General features: G+C 46.1%; 1 protein-coding gene across 7 annotated transcripts; it reads right to left on the bottom strand.

The window, feature by feature from the left end:
- Positions 1-972: 972 nt before the first annotated feature.
- ano10a (anoctamin 10a) lies at positions 973-17,537 on the bottom strand. 7 transcript variants are annotated; one of them, XM_078933412.1, is made up of 15 exons: positions 17,050-17,537; positions 16,728-16,794; positions 16,498-16,644; positions 16,196-16,396; positions 13,564-13,698; positions 13,123-13,242; positions 12,832-13,016; positions 11,226-11,610; positions 11,056-11,111; positions 10,902-10,976; positions 7,322-7,510; positions 7,043-7,234; positions 5,441-5,569; positions 4,876-4,992; positions 973-1,446 (listed from the first exon to the last, which is right to left on the bottom strand). In XM_078933412.1, exons 3-15 carry the CDS (start codon positions 16,625-16,627, stop codon positions 1,411-1,413), a joined length of 1,950 nt encoding a protein of 649 aa, XP_078789538.1. In that variant the 5' UTR covers positions 16,628-16,644; positions 16,728-16,794; positions 17,050-17,537; the 3' UTR covers positions 973-1,410. The 7 variants fall into 7 exon arrangements, with proteins under 7 accessions (XP_078789538.1, XP_023819990.1, XP_023819993.1 ...); XM_023964222.2 differs by having other exon boundaries at positions 16,728-16,791; XM_023964225.2 differs by having other exon boundaries at positions 17,203-17,526.
- Between the last annotated feature and the right edge of the window lie 1,720 nt (positions 17,538-19,257).

The raw sequence follows: 19,257 nt of genomic DNA, 5'->3' as shown, positions 1-19,257 counted from the left end.
TGGTTTGCAAAGGCCAGGGGATTTCAACCAGAGGTTTGACCTTTGCCCCAACAATCAGCATCCTGGGTTCTTCCAAGCATGTGTCTAGAACCCTGAAACTGAGAACAGTTGATGCTCCCCTGGCTCTTGCCTTTTCATGACTGCACACCCAGCTGGTGCGAGGTGAATGTGTGGAGGACCAAAGCACTGTGGTTTTTGATGCATGTGTGATCTGAGAGAGAAAAGCACACACACAGCAGCAGCAGCATCTTCAGGTCGGTTCAGCCATCAGTTGATCTACACCTGGAGAACGTCTCTGGTTGTTGCTCACACTCCAGTCTGGTTCAAGCTCTGCCTGTCTTCTATTCTGATGATTGTGCTTCTATCCTGCAGGAACTTCTGATTGTTCCAAACTAGCCCTTGTGTTATCTTGTGGGGTCCAGATGACCCCACTCCCTACGTGAACGTGCCTTGGAGGCACGTTCACGTAGGGAGTGGGGTCATCTGGACCCCACAAGACAATGCCCTGAGTCTTTTTTCGTCCATGGATGACATGAAATCATCTCCACCCTTGTCATGTTAGGGATAATGTGTCAGTGTAAGGGTGGGGTCATTTGGACCCTCAAGACAGCACAAGGGCTAGAGGGACATCTTCCTCTCAGCGTTTCGTCCTCCCCCACAGGGTGGGAGGTCATCTTCTGCTCTCTGTGGAGCCCTGGAGGGGAAAAACGTCTCTTCGGAGGGACTGAAGTTACAGATGAGCTCACAGACGAGTGGACTCAAAAATCTATCACAGCACAGAAGAGACACAGGCTCCTGGAGGTCCTCGGTTCATACCGCCTGTTTTTAGGAAGAACTTCACACGGATCCTGGAGTGTCTCATTAAACAGAACCGGACGGAGCCGGCAGAGTTCTGGAAAACGCAACCCTTCAGGCGTCTGGTTTGAAGGTCAGACCCCGACAACAGTCACAGATGTGATTCAGCTCCAGAAGGAGACTTCAGCAGCTTTATTAGGATAAAATGGACATGCTCATGCTGGCCCCCTCCCCCGGTGGGATCTGAGGGACCTTCAGAGTCGCAGAAGCTTCAGCCGCGTTGCAGCTCTGCAGCGTTCAGTCCAGAAGGTTCCCGTCCATCGAGGTGACCCTCCCACCCCCTTCACCCCCCATCCCCACTTTACATTCAACACAAACCGGGAAAGGATTTCATTTTGTTATTGTGCTCCAGCAACCCCCCACCCCCCTATACCCCCCCTCCTCCACCCTCCACACGCAGCCCTGCAGTAAAGTAACAGCAGATGAATCCCTCCGTCCTTTTCGTTAATCCCAGCGAGAACAGTCCCAAAGTCCCGGATGGGTGCAGTTCAGTCAGAACACACGTCTTTCGGTTGGTGTGATTCCTCATCCGAGACGAGAGCCCCGCCCCCCTCCTTACTCTGCATCAGGCTTAGAGGCCTCCAGGATTTTCTGTAACACAGATAGGATCATGTTCATGAGATCACTGCTCTGGACGCCTGACACCTCATGTATCTGTACACCAGGGAGGAGGGGATAATGCTCATTACAAATGTACATCCTCCTGTCAGGAGCAAATACAGAAGCAGGTTGCAAACACCCCCACCTGTGCTGAGACCACCACCCTCTGACCTGTGGGGGTTTGGTCTTTGTACCGTCTGCAGGACCTGTTCACTCCTGCCACACAAAACTGTCATGGTGGTTTGCACCAGAGTTCACAGCAGTGATGCTATTCACTGCTATTCACTCCTGCAGGGCTTCAGGTGTTGTGGTTGGCTCTGTGCAGGTGTTGTGGTTGGCTCTGTGCAGGTGTGGTTGGCTCTGTGCAGGTGGGGTGATTGGCTCTGTGCAGGTGTGGTTGGCTCTGTGCAGGTGTTGCGATTGGCTCTGTGCAGGTGTTGCGATTGGCTCTGTGCAGGTGTTGCGATTGGCTCTGTGCAGGTGTGGTTGGCTCTGTGCAGGTGTTGCGATTGGCTCTGTGCAGGTGGGGTGGTTGGCTCTGTGCAGGTGTTGTGTTTGGCTCTGTGCAGGTGTTGCGATTGGCTCTGTGCAGGTGTTGCGATTGGCTCTGTGCAGGTGTTGCGATTGGCTCTGTGCAGGTGTGGTTGGCTCTGTGCAGGTGTTGCGATTGGCTCTGTGCAGGTGGGGTGGTTGGCTCTGTGCAGGTGTTGTGGTTGGCTCTGTGCAGGTGTTGCGATTGGCTCTGTGCAGGTGGGGTGGTTGGCTCTGTGCAGGTGTTGTGTTTGGCTCTGTGCAGGTGTGGTTGGCTCTGTGCAGGTGTTGCGATTGGCTCTGTGCAGGTGTTGCGATTGGCTCTGTGCAGGTGTTGCGGTTGGCTCTGTGCAGGTGTTGTGGTTGGCTCTGTGCAGGTGTTGTGGTTGGCTCTGTGCAGGTGTTGTGTTTGGCTCTGTGCAGGTGTGGTTGGCTCTGTGCAGGTGGGGTGATTGGCTCTGTGCAGGTGTTGCGATTGGCTCTGTGCAGGTGTTGTGGTTGGCTCTGTGCAGGTGTTGTGGTTGGCTCTGTGCAGGTGTTGTGTTTGGCTCTGTGCAGGTGTGGTTGGCTCTGTGCAGGTGGGGTGATTGGCTCTGTGCAGGTGTTGTGGTTGGCTCTGTGCAGGTGTTGTGGTTGGCTCTGTGCAGGTGTTGTGGTTGGCTCTGTGTAGATGTTGTGGTTGGCTCTCTGCAGGTGTTGTGATTGGCTCTGTGCAGGGGGGTATTCCAGGAAGCATGTTTAAACTAGCCTGACTTTAAGCCTGAACTCTGGCTGAAATCCGCCTGAACTTGCTTACTCTGGGTATGTCGGTTCCAAAAGACCGGATATGAGTTGGCGTAATTACGCTCGACTTGGTAACCCTGGGTTAACGCACGGTACATAAAGACATTCTCAATAGATCGCCGATTTCTGGAGTCACCATGGAAACGCGTGGTGAAAAAAAAAAAAAAAGCGCTGTGCTTAAGTGAGAAGGAGTCTGAGATTTTAATGACGGCGGAAAAAAATTACAAGTCCATCAAAAAAGTAACATGGCTGAAAAATAATTTAAATAATTTAGTTAAATTAATTCAAACTCAATAATTGTTTATACAACTCAAATTTACGTATTTATCTAACTAAATGTCAAATTACTCCATTAATCTTTTTTCCATCTTAATTACTTATATTTCTTGAACTTTCATATGTCTAAGTTTGAGCCGGCAGATATTCTCATTTTTATAACAATAAAAAGAACGGGAAAAAAATGCACGGAGTGCAAAAATTCATTAAAGAATTTACCATCACTGTCATAACATGTTTAGGTGGTAGGGGTACTATTTAAACTCATCATCCTCTCCCTTACTCTCACTCATGGTGCAGAGACGTAAGCATAGTAGGACAAAATAGCTCGGCAAAACACAGTAAAACAGCTATACAACTAAAGACATTTTGTAAAAAACCCACACTTAAACCCAAATCCGTCCAGACAGGCAAAGGGAATGATATCCCAGAATCCCTTGCGGTGCCGATCTAACGGCAGCACCAAAGCTACACCTACTTAATTGAATTAATTTGAACGAAAGGAAAATAATTGTCTGAAAACTACGTGTTATTTTTAAGGTGACCTAACAAAAAAAAGATTTATCTTAACTGAAGCAAATAATGAAGTTAGATCAAAGTAAAAAAGTTTATCTTTCCAACATCCATATGTGATCTTATCATCCTCTCATGGTGGAAAAAGTATTATCTGAGCTTTTTCATCCACTAAGTCATCTTTAAATGGACACGCCATGCTGCTTCACCTCTCTGTAAACAAACTAAGCTTCAACTAAACCTGCTCCAGACCAGGTTATGTTCAGAGCATGAGTTGCCATGGTAACTTGACCTACCCTGAAACATACCTCCATTTCTGGAACCAAAAGCTGAGGTTATCAACTTCCTTAGCCTCAAACTTATCGTGGGAGCTAGCATAACCTGCTTTCTGGAATACCCCCCAGGTCTTGTGGTTGGCTCTATGCAGGTGTTGTGATTGGCTCTGTGCAGGTGGGGTGGTTGGCTCTGTGCAGGTGGGGTGGTTGGCTCTGTGCAGGTGGGGTGGTTGGCTCTGTGCAGGTGGGGTGGTTGGTTCTGTGCAGGTGTTGTGATTGGCTCTGTGCAGGTGTTGGTTGGCTCTGTGCAGGTGGGGTGGTTGTGCGTGTGACATCATCCATAGAAAATGGTTTACGTCCGGAAGGAAACGCAGTCGCCATTTCTCTGCGATGCGGATGCCGCCATGTGTGATTGGTCCGAGTCGGTCTGAATCATCATTTCTATGGCAACCATGCTGGCCAATCAGAAGTGAGCTTGTTACAGGGCCCCACCCCCACACGAAATCTGTCGATTATCAACGTTAGACCACCTGCATTTACTGAGGCATCTGGTCAGTTTATAACGTGAATAACTTTGCTTACAAAAATATGTAATTATTATGAACATGTTAAAAAAGTATCAGAGCCAGAATGATTATTCTGACCACTAGAATGACTGAATAACAGCTGTTATGGGGGGGGGGGGGTACTCAGTCCAGTTCTTATACAGTCAGGCAGTTTCCACGGCAAAACTGGTCAGAAGGGTCTGATGGGCTCTGCTGGTCTGTCAAGCAGATTTGACGGACCTGCAGCTCGATCAGCTGTTTCTGTGGGATAAACAGCAGCTGCTGAGGTCCACGCTCCATCAGACATCAGAGATTACAACTAAATAAGTGAGGCTTTCAGGTAAGGTGTGTTAGGTGTGCTGAGTTCTTGGAAGGAGCAGCGTGGTGGAGACACTTTGAAGCTTCATTCTAAGACTCGTCTTCGCTTCAGCACAAAGGAAGGTTTAGGCTTCAGAACCCTTTCTGTGTAGCTTAAAGACCACCAGGAGATGCTTCACCTTTTTCTTCAGAGCCTCCAGAGACTCAAACTCTATTTGGGCCAGTTTGACCCGGATGTGTTTGGGGACATCTGGGATGAGGAAGGCCAGGATGAATTTGAACCCCAGCAGAAGATGCTGCAAAGACAGAAGCACAACGATCAGGAGTCAGATGAGGAGTCTGTGTTGAGTGTTTTATCAATGTCTTCTCTGCAGCACCACGGCGGTCATGGCGGTCTGCCTTTATTTCCCAAATCACCGAACAAGAGAGTTAAAGGTTTTCCCGGTGAATTTAAAGACTGTCCCAGGCTTTGTCCCTCAGAGGGTCTCCATTCTTTATGCACCAATGCTCGTCTTCACAGCAAAATATGGTAACACAATTACATCAAGTGTAGTGGACTGCATGGTAAACTTCCACATTTATGCAAACCCGTGTGTTTGCTGCAAATGCAGAGGAACTAGGAAGTCTGTGTCTAAACGTATGTGTATGTGCATGTGCAGACACGTGTGTGTGTGTGGCTGTGTGTGTGTGTGTGCGCGTGTGTGTATGTGCAGACATGTGTGTGTGTGTGTTCATGTCTGTTACCTCAACGGCCACAGTCCATAGGATGAGCTGCGTGGCCGACTCAGGGAAGTACGCTTTGACTTGTGGTGACATTCCGATCAGTGCACAGTTGGTGACAACAGCAATCACACTGATGGTCTCAAAGGCGAGCTGCACCGACACAAGAGCAGAATCAGTCACAAACTCCAGCAATGGAGCACATTTCTCTGGACTCAACCCTCTTCCAAATGGAGAACCTCTAGAACAAAAACTCCCATTTTCAAACTTTTCCAGCCCTGAATCTGCCTGAAAGGACGTTTTATAACCTTTAAAATCATTACTTTCATTGAACTGCAATAGTATTAGCATGAATGGTTGCGATGTGACAACAATAAGCTTTGACTAAAAGTATTCCATTTATGATGAAATTGAATTATAAAAAATGCTGTCAGCCTCTTATTCCTATAAACCTCCATTAAAGGGCTTGTGTGATCCTGGGGCTATGCCATGTGGGGCAGTTGCTCGTTAAAGGGTATCCCGAGGCAGACGGGTCCTAGATGAGCATGCTAAAAAATGTCACCCAGACTGACGTGACCGGGGCCCCTTCCTGTGGGACTGGGATGGACTCGGCCCAGTCAGATTTGGGGGATTCAGTCCAGGCTCAGGGGTTAGCGCTTTTCCTGGCGACCCGTCCAGGGGTGTCCCCCGCCTCCGGCAGCTTGTGTGGGAGGCCTCTGAAACCTAATTTGTCAAGCGGGGTCGGACTCTCCTCCACTCTGGAGGTGCCTGCGGTGAGGGGGCAGTGCATTGGTGTGGTGCACTCTGGTGAATGAAAGGGTCGTGGCCCTGTGCCTCCAGGTCAGGGACACGCTTACAGTAAGGAGAACACGGCTTTATTGGAGACTTTTGGAGGGGTTCTTCAGTGTTCTACTGGGTGTGGTGGTCTGGGACAGAGCCTCTGCACTGGAATACAATGGTTCCTCTTTTTAAGAAGGGGGACTGAAGGGAGTAATCCAACTACACGGGGGAATCAGACTTCAGCCCCCCAGGGAAAGTCTCCTTCAGAATTCAGCCAATCGTCAAACCTCTGATCAGGAGGAACAGGGCTGTTGTCATCCAGGTCATCAGACCAGCTCTACACCTGACACAGAGGGAGTTTGTAAATCCATTCCACATGTGGATTTAATGAAGGCGCTCGATCTTGTTCCCTGCAGGGTTCTGTGGGAGATGATCCGCTAATATGGGGTCCCCCGGCCCCCCTTTAGTCTCCTGCTTCACTCCAGAACCTCTGTACTCCAAGAGAGTGAATGAAATTCAATAACGATTCGGAAAACTCAGAATCTTACCAAGAACACTGACGTCACATTTCCAGTTAAATTATGAAACAACGGCTGAAATGTTCACTGACAGACGGTACTTTTGGAAAATGAGAAGTACATGTGATTTTGGAAGTTCTCCCACTTAGAAGTCAAGGTGGGGTCTGACATTCTCATTGGACTGGGTCTGTAGGTAAATCCGATGATATCTCTTACTTATTGCAGATTTGTGTTATTTTTATCCAGATTGAGGCTTCTGCAGTGTTTTTTTTTAATATAAAGTCAAATTGCATTGACTTTGGAATTGTAAGACTTTAAATAACCCCACCTGCCACACTCCTATGCTTCCAGCGGGGTCAGCGAAGGGCCGTTTGAACAGTTTACACATCTTGAAGGCATCAGAATAGACCTCAGTGATGTTGTTCAGCACCACCAGCACAGCAGCCAGCGGGTATATGCAGGAGAACAGGCTGACGTATCCAAACAAGAGGAAAAGCTCCAGGTAGTCATCGAATGTTCCCTACACAGAAGGAGGTGCACACACACACACACAAGTCCATTTTATTTTCAAACAATCCTTTGGTTTTCTGAAGGTACTTGGACTCACCAGGTATGTGCTCATATCAGCCTCCAGTCGGACCTGCTCTGCTAGAGGAAGCTCTTTTTCCTCGATGGCTCTTCGCCTCAGAACTTTGCGAATCATTTTTTTGTTGCGTCGTCTCTGAAGCCAGTAAGGCAGGAAGGCTTCCATGAGCTGATTGAGAACCTGGCTGGTGATTAGCAGGGTGGCCAGGCTCTACGGTGGAGGAGAAACACTATTTTACAATAAAAAAAGACTGTTTTCAACAAATCTGCGAAAGCCTTTATTAATGTGTATCTCTGTAGTTTCACAAAAAAAATAAAAATAAAAACAATTAGCCAAGAAGCAATCTGTTCCTGAAACATCCCTGGTGGGACATGAGCTGAAGACACTGCAGTGCAGCTACAACAAACCAGGAAACCCAAAACTTTTCTTTACGGTAAACTTTCTGTCAGTCTTACGGGATTGACAGAAATCAACAATCAGTGACAAAAAATTGCCAAAAACACAAAAACCCTGGAACTGTTATGAGAATTGAGAGAGACTAGAGAGAGTTAGAAAGTGCAAAATTCATTCATGAGGACAACATCGTTCTGGCTAATAGTTCAAATGCAAAACTCAAAGTAAAAACAAACCAATTTTAATGCAGAAGCAGAGAACGGATAAAGCAGTGTTTTTCAACCAGTGTGCCGCGGCACACTAGTGTGCCGTGGGAGATGGTCAAGTGTGCCGTGGAGAAATTGCCCTCATTAATCATTCACTGATCTAAAAACATTTCCCATCTCCAGGATATCAGCTCTTTGTTCATCCAAACAGGCCCTGATAAAACACTGAGTAGTTAGGAATATGAAAGATCTTAAAATTACTTTTTCTTTGTGTTTATTTAATTCTATTAAAGACATTTTGATAAGGATTACGTTACCGCGATTTCCCTGCAGCTATGACAGTTTGCGGAAAAGTCCCGTCCCTTTAACTGTCTCCACCAATCATTCTTGAAGGCTTAATCACATGTCATCAGTCTGACCAATCAGAAGTGCTTAAAGTCTTCACTTCCTTGTTCTTAATTCTGCTGATAAAGTCGCTCAGTTCTAACAAAAATACCGGCTAAAGCTCTTCTTTAGCGGTGTAGCTTTCCACAGAGTCCGGTGTCAGACCGTGAAACAAGTGGACAATACAATAAATCTCAGAGACGCCAGTCTTTCTGCAAGTTTTCGGCACTTTTCACACTACATCTCCCATGATGCATTGGCTTAAAGAGCCAGTGTCCCAGCGCACAATGAGTTGTCCTTGCGAAACGCCTTGAAACCCCAACAAACAAACAGTTTCTAAATTTTTCTAATTTAACTTTCATTTCATCTCTTAGAAAAAACAGCCGCAACTTCCTGCTTTTCCGGCCACAATTAGCACAAAAATGCACGTGAGATTGCGGGCGGGCTGTCGATCACTACAGACCATGAATTTCTGTTTTTTTTTTTTTTACCGGATGCTGGTGTGCCGCGGGATTTTTGTCAAGGTTAAAGTGTGCCGTGGCTCAAAAAAGGTTGAAAAACACTGGGATAAAGTATGGAGGGATTTTCCTGCCATTACTCAGGCGCAACACTCACCGTTTTGAGTGTAAAACTTTAAAACCTTTGTGTTCCCCAAAAATTATTTTGCACCTAAAACAGACAAATTCTTTTGAAACTCGAAAATACAATGGAGGACAAAATTGTTGGTACCCCTCAATTAAAGAAAGAAAGTCTAAAATGCTCACTGAAATGACTTGAAACGTTCAAAAGTAACAATAAATTAAAATTTATTGAAAATTAAATAATCAAAATGAGCCATTACTTTTGAGTTGTTGATTAACAGAATTATTTAAAAAAACAAACTAATGACAAAGGGCTGGACAAAAATGATGGTACCTCCATAAAAGACTGAGAACTAATTGCCCAGGGGGTCATGATGAACTCAGGTATGTCCTTTAATTGACATCACAGCTGTTTATAAACCCATAATCAGTCAGTCTGCCTATTTAAAGAGAGACAAATAGACACGTTGCTGTTTGGTGAAAAGGTGTGGACCACACTGAACATGGACAACAGAAAGCCAAGGAGAGAGTTGTCTCAGGACATTAGAAACATAATTATAGATAAACATCGTAAAGGTAAAGGCTATAAAACCATCTCTAAGCAGCTTGAAGTTCCTGTGACGACAGTGGCTCATATTATTCAGAAGTTTAAGACCCACGGGACAGTAGCCAACCTCCCTGGACGTGGCCGGAAGAGGAAATGGATGACAAATTGAGGAGACGGATAGTTGGAACTCTATCCAAAAAACCCAGAAAAATCTCCAAAGACATTAAAGGTGAACTCCTAGATCAAGGTACATCAGTGTCAGATCGCACCATTCATCGTTGTTTGAGCCAGAGTGGACTTCATGGGAGACGACCAAGGAGGACACCACTGTTTAAAGGAAATCATGAAAGAGCCAGACTGGAATTTGCAAAAATGCATGTTGACAAGCCACAAAGCTTCTGGGAAAATGTCCTTTGGACAGATGAGACAAAACTGGAGCTTTTTGCTAAGCCACATCACCTCTATGTTCGTAGACTCAAAAATGAAGCATCCAACCAAAAGAACACTGTCCCTACTGTGAAACATGGAGGAGGCTCAGTTCTGTTCTGGGGCTGCTTTGCTGCATCTGGCACAGGGTGTCTTGAAGTTGTACAAGGTCAAATGAAATCTCAAGATTATCAAGGCATTCTGGATAGAAATGTGCTGCTTAGTGTCAGAAAGTTTGGTCTCAGTCGCAGGTCATGGGTCTTCCAACAGGACAACGATCCAAAACACACAGCCAAAAACCCCAAGAATGGCTCAAAGAAAAGCGTTGGATTATTCTGAAGTGGCCTTCTATGAGCCCAGATCTGAATCCCATTAAACATCTGTGGAAGGAGCTGAAACATGCCATTTGGAGAAGACACCCATCAAACCTGAGACAACTGGAGCAGTTTGCTCATGAGGAGTGGAACAAAATACCTGTGGACAGGTGCAGAAGGCTCACTGACAAATACAGAAACCGTTTCATTGCAATGATTGCCTCAAAAGGTTGGGCAACAAAATATTAAGTTATGGGGAATATCATTTTTGTTCAGCCCTTTGTCATTAGTTTTTTTTTTTTAAATAATTCTGTTAATCAACAACTCAGAAGTAATGGCTGATTTTGATTATTTAATTTTCAATAAATTTTAATTTATTGTTACTTTTGAACATTTCAAGTCTTTTCAGTGAGCATTGTGGACTTACTTTCTTTAACTGAGGGCTACCAACAATGTTGTCCACCACTGTAACTGCAATCAAAACTATTTTCCCTGGGGAGAAATTCTCTGTCTTCTGTGCAGGAAAACAGAGACGGGAACCGCATTACAAACGTGCCACGAAAGCCAGCCAATCACAGACATGGACATGGAGGTTGATGCGTCAGAAATTCTTCCAGCCAATCACAGACTGGATCAGGTTTGTGTGTGATTGGAAGAACGTCTGACCAATCACTGATTGCTATGCTTGGAATAATGGCACAAAAATCCCTCCATAGTTGAGCGGAAAGAACAAAAACCCGGTGGACCGACCTGTCTGAGCAGCAGCATGTCCTGCATGACAAAGGCGATGTAGAACAGTGAGGCGAAACAGTTGAAGAAGTTGAACTGAAACAAACAAACATGTCAGGAAAATGATGCGTGAAGACGGAGGCAGAGATCCAGAGAAGGAATTCCTTCCACTCACAACTAATACTTTAAGGACCAAATGGTTCTGGTATGATGATTCCCGTCTGTGGTTTTCTGAAGGAAAAACAGAAAAGAACAGAGCTCAGCCCAACACGGACCCCCGGGTCACGAGCCAATCGGCTGCCTTTGGAGACAGACGCGTGTTCAGGAGCAGACGTGACGCCTCACCCCACTCGGTGAGGAACTCAGCAGCGTATCTGTACAGCAGGTTCACGGCCTCGATCACCACCGCGTAGACAATACTGGGGATGTAGGTGAGCACTTCTGTCCACAGGGTGGGGTCCTCGTCGTACACCGAGAGCGCCCACCCCTCCAGCTGGAAGTAGATCATCATGACATACAGAGACAGGTACAGGCAGAGCAGCACAAAAGGCAGAGACACCAGGTAGATCCGCAGCTGGCGGCTGACGCTGGGAAAGACGGGCTCCTTGCGGCCCGTGACGGGGTTCAAACCCAGGACGCCGTGAAAGCCAGGTCGAGGTTCTTCAAAGGCTTTCTTCCTGCTCAGTGTGCCCCAGCAGTAGGCTAAGGTAGCACTGTACCGCTTCCATACCTGAGGAAGAGAGGGTTTGATCTGTTACTCCAGTCTTGCATTTATACTCAGCCAGCAGTAGGTGGAGCAAAGACGTGAGCCGTCCTAAAAGAAGGACAAGAAAAGGACCAGGAGCCATTGGGACAGAAATGACCGCTCACTGATTCAGTCAAATGTGGGTCTTTCTCCAAGTTTGACCTGCTGACCTCAGGATCGCCTTCATCTAGATAATCCTTCCCAACACAAACTGAAGCGTTTTATGACCAAGAGATATGAGGCTCTCTCCAGAAAACAATCCTAATCTCAGTTCTTACACAATACAGACAGAAGTACAGCGATTGGGTTTCAGACTGAACTTCCCAGGAATCTTAGCATGTTTTCTGAATGGTAAAGAACAAAGGCTGGTCTGCAACCTTTGACCTTTGACTATGTTGATTGTTCTGGTGCTTATTCTCTGTCTTTACTGTTGTGCAGCATCCTGTTCTCGGACACAACTCAACTCGCTCTGCGTTTAGCTTCTAGAGAGTTGTTCCTGATTTGTGTCTTTCTGCTAAAAGAAATAAGTAAACTCTGAAGCCAAAGACGGTTTCACTGATACTAAGTCTAAAGGCTGAAGAATGAAAGAGGGAGACAGTAACAGAGATCAGTCTAATGTCTGTCTGAGGCTCATCACCATTAATGAGATCATTTTCACTATTATGTTCCGTTAGTGCAGAAAACCTTCAATTTAGACCGTCAGCCTTGCTCTTCACACAAAGCATAGACATCCATCCATCCATCCATCTTTAGAACTCGCTGAATCCCTTTGGTCATGGGGTTGCTGGAGCCTATCCCAGCTACTTTTGGTTTTTGAGTGGAAACCATTGTAAAGTTATTGTTTTATTTCTCCTTCTATCAATCAAACATGTAAAGCCCCATAAAGAGGTGTAATCCTTTTTTTGGATGTCCTAAAGCAGCAAAGGAAGAGCTGGTGTGCTAATCGCTGCATTCATGTTTGTGTTTGGACTCTGGTTCATCTGCACGCACAGCTCCACAGCTAAACTAGTTATAGGAGTCCGTCAGCTTTGATTGCAGGCGTGGATGTAGTAAACCTTTACGGTATTTTGCTGTTGGAGTGGATATCAACTTGGTGTCCTGCATGTAACACCAAGACTTGCTGTAGGGATGCTAAGACATCACAGAACTACAGGTGTGTGCGGTGCGGTGCAGCATGGTGGGGGCCTGTGGAGGCGGGGTCCGTACCTCCAGCAGAACTGTGCACCACACCAGGTTGAAAACAGCAAACAGCACATATTTGTCGTAGTTCTCCCAGTCAAAGAGGTAGTAGGGCACACCCAGGACGGCCATGGGCAGCAGTGCAATGGTGAAGTACTCCAGAAAACCAAAGTACAGCGCCTGGCCCTCCCCAAAGTAACGTCTGATGGCATCTGGAAGAGGAGCATGAAGGAAACATGACGGTCAAACAAGCCGTGACTCGGGTCCCGCATTCCACCAACAGCCAATCAGAAGCAGAAGAAACGAGACTCCACCCACCCAGAGGCTGAAGGGACAGCCTGACGGTTCGATACCAGGAGAAGGAAAGTCTCTTCAGCTCTTCTTTGTCATGAAGGGGAAACATCTGCACTAGGATTCCTTTGGACTGCAATCTGCGAACTGAAGGTAAAAATACAGCATCATCACTTTCACTTCCTACAGTCGTCTTTGTCATCATTCCCAGATTTTGTTAGCTGCAAAGAGTGCAAAGAGGAGAAATGTGCCCCCATATGCTAAATACATCTGTCACACAGAACCCCACCCATCCACTTGGCTCAAATGACATCCTAGTTCTAGTGAGAAACAACCTTTAACTAAACCCATCTCTTTTTTTTTCAAGCAAGAGACACTTCATGAGTCAACATGCAAGGGTCCACTTCAGCTTATTGGCCACCAGGGGGCATTTCCCATGGAGGCTGTTGTGGGGGGCTGCAGACTTACTGATGGACTTGCCCGGGTAGAGCTTGGCCTGGCTGTATCCTGGAACATGAGTTTCATCTTTGGCTCGCAGAGCTTCCAGCTGGTGTTTGATGATGTACTGACACTCAGCCATGCTGAGGAAGTCATCTCCAGCCCCTGAAAGGACAGAGCAGGTCTGTGAGCAAACAGCCGCTGTGGCATTCATGGCACACGCTTGAGAGCTGCTCAGAGAGGATCTTTGTCATTTTGTCATTCAGGAAAACTACTAGCAAAGCGCAGACTTCAATCTTTGCAAAAACTCGACAAAACCAAACTAATCAGGAATGAACTCAGCCACATTCCAGGCCAGTGATGTCCAAACTCCGGGTAGCGGACGGTACTGGTCTGTGGGTCACTGGGTACCAGGCCGCAGAGAAAACTATCATTACTGTCCATTCTCTTCGTTATCCGACTGTGAAGGACATTTTATGATGGAAAACTACCAGATCCTCTGCTCCACATCCATCAGTACTGACTCTCTCTCAAACATTCCTCTCTGTCACATGTCGAAAACACTTCTTTGCTCCTTAAAGACCTGCTCCCATGAAACCAGAATCTTTTTATTGTTGTCATACAGTGCGTAGCTCTTTAACAAATACCCACACAAGTAAGAAAGACTGTACAGTAAAATATGATCGATTATTGCACACAAATTTAAAGTGCAACCAGAGCATGTCACAGTGTATTGGTAGGGGTTAGTGGGTTATGTTCAGTCTGTGGGAGAGGGGGTGGTGGACTTCACAGCTCTAGGGAAGAAGCAGTTTCTCAGTCTATTGGTGTCAGTTCTGAAGGTCCGGTTTCTCTTTCCAGAGGGAAGTGGTACAAAGAGTTGGTGTCCCGGGTGGGTGGGAGGGGTCTGCAGCTGTACGACCAGCCCCCCGTCGGACCCGGCTGTCGTACACTGAGTCGAGTTATGGGACAGGTCCTCCCACAAGCTTCTGTGCAGGTTTCACCACCACAAGTCCTTCCTGCCTTGAGCGGTGCTGCCCCCGTACCACACCGTAGCACCTAGACAGAGGAGGCTTTCTATGGTGGCTCTGTAGAAGTTTTCTAGAAGTTGTGATGAGAGTCCAGCCCTCCTAAGTGTCCTGAGGAAGAGGAGTCTCTGTTGAGCCTTCTTCACCAGGTGGGATGTGTGCAGTGACCAGGTGAGGTTCCATGTGATGAATGAGGAGAGGGGTGGGTACCACCTTCTTAGACCTCCTGAAGTCCACCATGACCTTCTTTGGTCTTGGAGGTGTTCAGGACGCGGTTGTTTTCAGCACACCATCCCGTTAGGATGTGTGCTCTGAACGATGATTCTGGTGTTCTTAACATGTTCTTGTTGTATTTTTCATTGACGATGATGGACATATATAAAGAGGATGTTGGCTAAGCTAACATCCATCATGGATAACCCCTCCCACCCCCGCACCAAACTGTAGAGGCGCTGACCAGCTCCTTCAGCTCAAGGCTGTTGCCCCCACAGTGGAAGAAGGAGCCACCGGCGGAATATTCCTCCCCACAGCCATCAGGCTGTACAACACTGTGTTACGGTGACACTCCACATACCCACGGGGGTTTTTCATCTATTTATTTACTTTTATTGCAGTTGTTTTTGTTTTCAATCGTTTTTGTTCTTTAACGGTTGTTTTTTTGGTGTGCATTTTTTACTTATTTAGTTTTTGTTTAAATGTAATTAACTTTGTCATAAAAAGCAGGTTTGTTTGCAGATATTCTTCTCTTTTATCTATAATGTTGTCGTTGTTCTGTAAATCACTTCATCTTTTGGTAAATGTCCCTTTTGCTGCTGTATTTTTGAATGTCTTTCTGAATGTCCTTTTTGCTGCCGCAGATACAGTGAATTTCCCCATTGCAGGATAATAAAGTTATCTAATCTAATTTCTATACTCAGAAATTGCATTTCTGAGTATTTCTATATTTAAATCATACTAAAACAGAACCCTAACTGAGCCTTGATCCTCCGCGATCAATTCTCCTTTGCGCCCTCACCAGGATTTGCCCTCAGTGTTAAGTGACAAAAAACGCCCCTTAACACTGAGTGCAAATCCTGGTGAGGCTGCAAAGGAGAACTGACCGTTCGGGATCACGGCTCAGTTAGGATTGCAGTTGTAAAATACGGGGTCGCTCGGTTAGAATTGCGCCTGCGCGGTTGTAAGGTTCCTCACTCAGTTCCTGAATACTCAGTTGTCTTTACACCCTTTCACTTTATGGCAGACATGAAATGCCATAGGATAATATGATGGGTGGCCCTCAAGTTCTCTACTCCGCTCCATTCTAATGCAGACACTAGCAGACAACTACACTCAGCAGCCACTTTGTTAGGCACACCTGCCCAACTGTTCATTGATTTCTAATCAGCCAATCACACGACAGCAACTCAATGCTGTAGACGTGGTCAAGACGATCTGCTGATCAAACTGAGCACTAGAACGGGAATGACAGGTGACTGAAGGGACTTTGCATGGTTGCCAGACGGGGGGGCTGAGCCGTGAGAAGGCGGGAGTGAGAAGGAGACCACGCCTTCTCGCTAGGGCTTTGAAGGACGCCCCATGAACTGTGTGCAGTTTGGGGTGATGAACATGATCACCGGCTCTGAAAAACAGTGAATTACCTGTGAAGCCCTTAAACCTGTGCTGGTTGGCGCAGGTGAAGCCCCTCATGGAGCCGTCACTGTACTCCTTAAAGAGGCCGCAGTCCTCCGCTCCACAAAGCAGCCTCTGCCACGACGCCCCCACCACAAAAAGGTTGGGGTTGTCCTTTTCTCCACCATCAGCTGCTCCCGGGCTCAACTGCTCCACCAGCAACTCGGCACCTTGGGGAACCAGCAGGATCAATCACACCGAATGAATGAATGGATGGATGAATGAATGCTCAGTCCAAAACGGCTCCTAAAGGAGGACGTTCCTTCCACACCTCCATTCTGCTGGCCGTCTCGTATCCTGCTCAGCAGCCAGGCCACGGCCTCCTGTGGGGTGTTGGACGCCAGCTCCAGCACCACCAGGGGCTGAAAGGTAGGCCCATCCCAGCCTGATGAAGGCTCCATCTCAGCAGCTACCGCACCTGCAGGACACAGGATCCAGTAGTGAGATCCACAGAAAACCTGGAGCTGCTGGTGCTCTCACAGCCCGCTGCTCCTCTGAGACCTCGTCTCCTGTCAGATGTTGCAGATGTTCATCCAAATGTTTTGGACACGATCCTCTCGATCTCCTGCTGGAGGACATTGGATGTGGATTTGGAAATGGTTTATTTCAAGCTATCAAAGCAGAAATAATACAAAAACAAGACAAAACAAAATTTACATTACATTTAATCAAAACTAAAGATGTGAAAAAAATGTAAACACAGTAGGAGGAGGAGGACTCCTTTGGGTAAAGTTATTGATGAAGGCTCCACAGGATGGCAGCAGCGCGCGCGCCTCAGAGTTTGGCTGTGTTTACGTTCACCGGCTGAGCAGCGCACGCGCACCTGTCAGTCAGTCAGTCCGCCGGCGAACTTCCTCGCGGAGAAAAACACATGAGATCATTGTCGGGAGGAAGTTCTAATCGTCTTGACGGGGATGGCGGAACCGGTTCCGCGGTTTAACCCGCCTGTGTTTGAGCCCTCACGGCAGGAACTCACCCGGAGCTGAGTGAGGAGGAGGAAGAACCGCTCCGTGGGTCTGTAAGTTCGGGACCTTGATCAGTTTACGGGTTTACAGCACACAAACTTCTGGTTCCGCCCCACGTCATGGGGCGTGTCTATTCTGACGCTGCATCCCGTGGGTCATCGGGTCAGCTGAAAGAACGACTCCGCCCTTTAAATGAGTCAAAGGAAACACTTTTAAAGGCTCAAATGGACCGGAAGTGACTAAATGGACCAACAACAAAACCGACAGAAATTCAGCAAAAAAATAAATAAAAAACAGAGTCCAGTAGGAAAGAAGGAATTTCGGTGTTTCCTCCGCCATTAGTGACCGGATAGTGGGAAATCCAAACCCATAAGTCTTTGCGGTCGTAATTTCACGAATGCTTACGAGTATAGCCGAAGTGAGGATGAGAAACCAGAGGCTCTTTCAGGTTCTCTTCAGTTTCTAAATATTGTCTCTTTCAGATAGTAGTGCAGAAATTATAAAGGTTTTTGTTTGTTTTTTACAGATTTGGGCATTGCAAGGGAGGGATGAACCAATATAAATATTAGAAAATCCTCTTGTCTCGTTTGGTTTTACCTTTTGTAAAGGTGTTTTGGTTTTTAACCATGAGGGACGTGAAAAAAGCCAAGACTACTGTTCATAAATACTGTATTAATAAAAACAAAATTAATTAAATTTTATTTAAAATGTTGATTTGGATTAATCCAGTTAAAGATAAACTCTAAAGATTCAAATACTACAATGAGAATATTGTTTTTGGTGTTTTTATCGTGTTCTTGTGGCATTTTTCTCATGAAGTAGGACATATATGAAGAAATTTGATCTGCATTTCTGAATATTTCTTTTTTTCAAATACAATTGACAAAGCTCTCAGTTGTGACATAAAAACTGCCATGGGTGGACCAAAGTCTCCCTGCTCCGCTCCATTCTGATGCATCCACCTGCAGACAAATAGATCCATGAACGTCTTTGTTTTCCTCGTCTGAGCTGGAATCTGGACCAAAGTATCTGTATATTGCATCGTTCTATTGTCAGGAAACAAACTCTGCAATCCAAAAGGTCTTCTTTGTACATACACTTTGTTTTCTGGTTTTTCAGTCAGTTGAGATCTCCAAGACAAAGTACTGACCTTTGCCATATGGAGGAATGTGAACGTTTACAATGTGACAAAACAGGATTTACAAGCCTGCCCACAAACCAATACAGACACTCAACTCTTGTCAAAGTGGACAGTAGAATCTGTTCAGGTAAACCTGAGCCTCCTAGTCCTTAGATGCACAAGATTGACTGTCAATTTTTCTTTAAGTAGAAAACACTGATTTTCATATCACTGTAACCAGAAGCACACACACTCAGAGTCTACATTTGTTCAGATAAATAATTGTCTGCTGTAGGATTGCCTCAAGGTTTACCAAAGCATTAGTTTAACCTCTCTCCCTAGTTTCATTCCCAGATACTTCATATTCTTTAAATATAACCAAATGTTGTCAATGTTTGACGACCGAAAGGGCTACTGAAGTCTGAAAAATGATTTTAACCTCTATTTAGTTATTTGAAAGATTCTGTTTTTTTAATTTGGTAATTTGGGAAGAGTGAGGACAGGTGGATTGGGAAATACCTGAATGCATTTATTCCTGAATGTTTGGCTGCAGATCAACATTCACCAAAAGAGCGTCATTGTTTCCATCCACCTGTCTCCTTTCTTCTACATTTAACACTGTTTCATGATAACAGGAAGTGGCCACCTTTGAGGCTCACACTGCCCTGCCCTGTGATGGACGGTGTTTTCTCACCACATGCTGGAGGGGCGAGAAAAACCTGTAGGGGTGCATTGTGTTTGCTGGGCTCCGCTGAGAAGTTCCCTGTGGAGAACATCGTTTTCAAAGTGTCCGTACAGAAAAAAAGTTTGTGGTTTGCTCAAACCATGAAGTAGCATCATGTTTCAAATGTACACTACCCCTACAGGGACAGCAGTTGAAAGCAGAACAGATAAAAACGTGCGGGTCCCCCGCTGAAAGGATGCCCCAGCAGAACTAAAAGTGACC

The sequence above is a fragment of the Oryzias latipes genome, chromosome 16 (genome assembly GCF_053564925.1).
Source record: "Oryzias latipes strain Hd-rR chromosome 16, Olatipes_Hd-rR_3.1".
Taxonomy (NCBI): Eukaryota; Metazoa; Chordata; class Actinopteri; order Beloniformes; family Adrianichthyidae; genus Oryzias; species Oryzias latipes.
The sequence above is the reverse complement of the archived record's forward strand: the minus strand, read 5'-3'. Positions and strand labels throughout refer to the sequence as shown.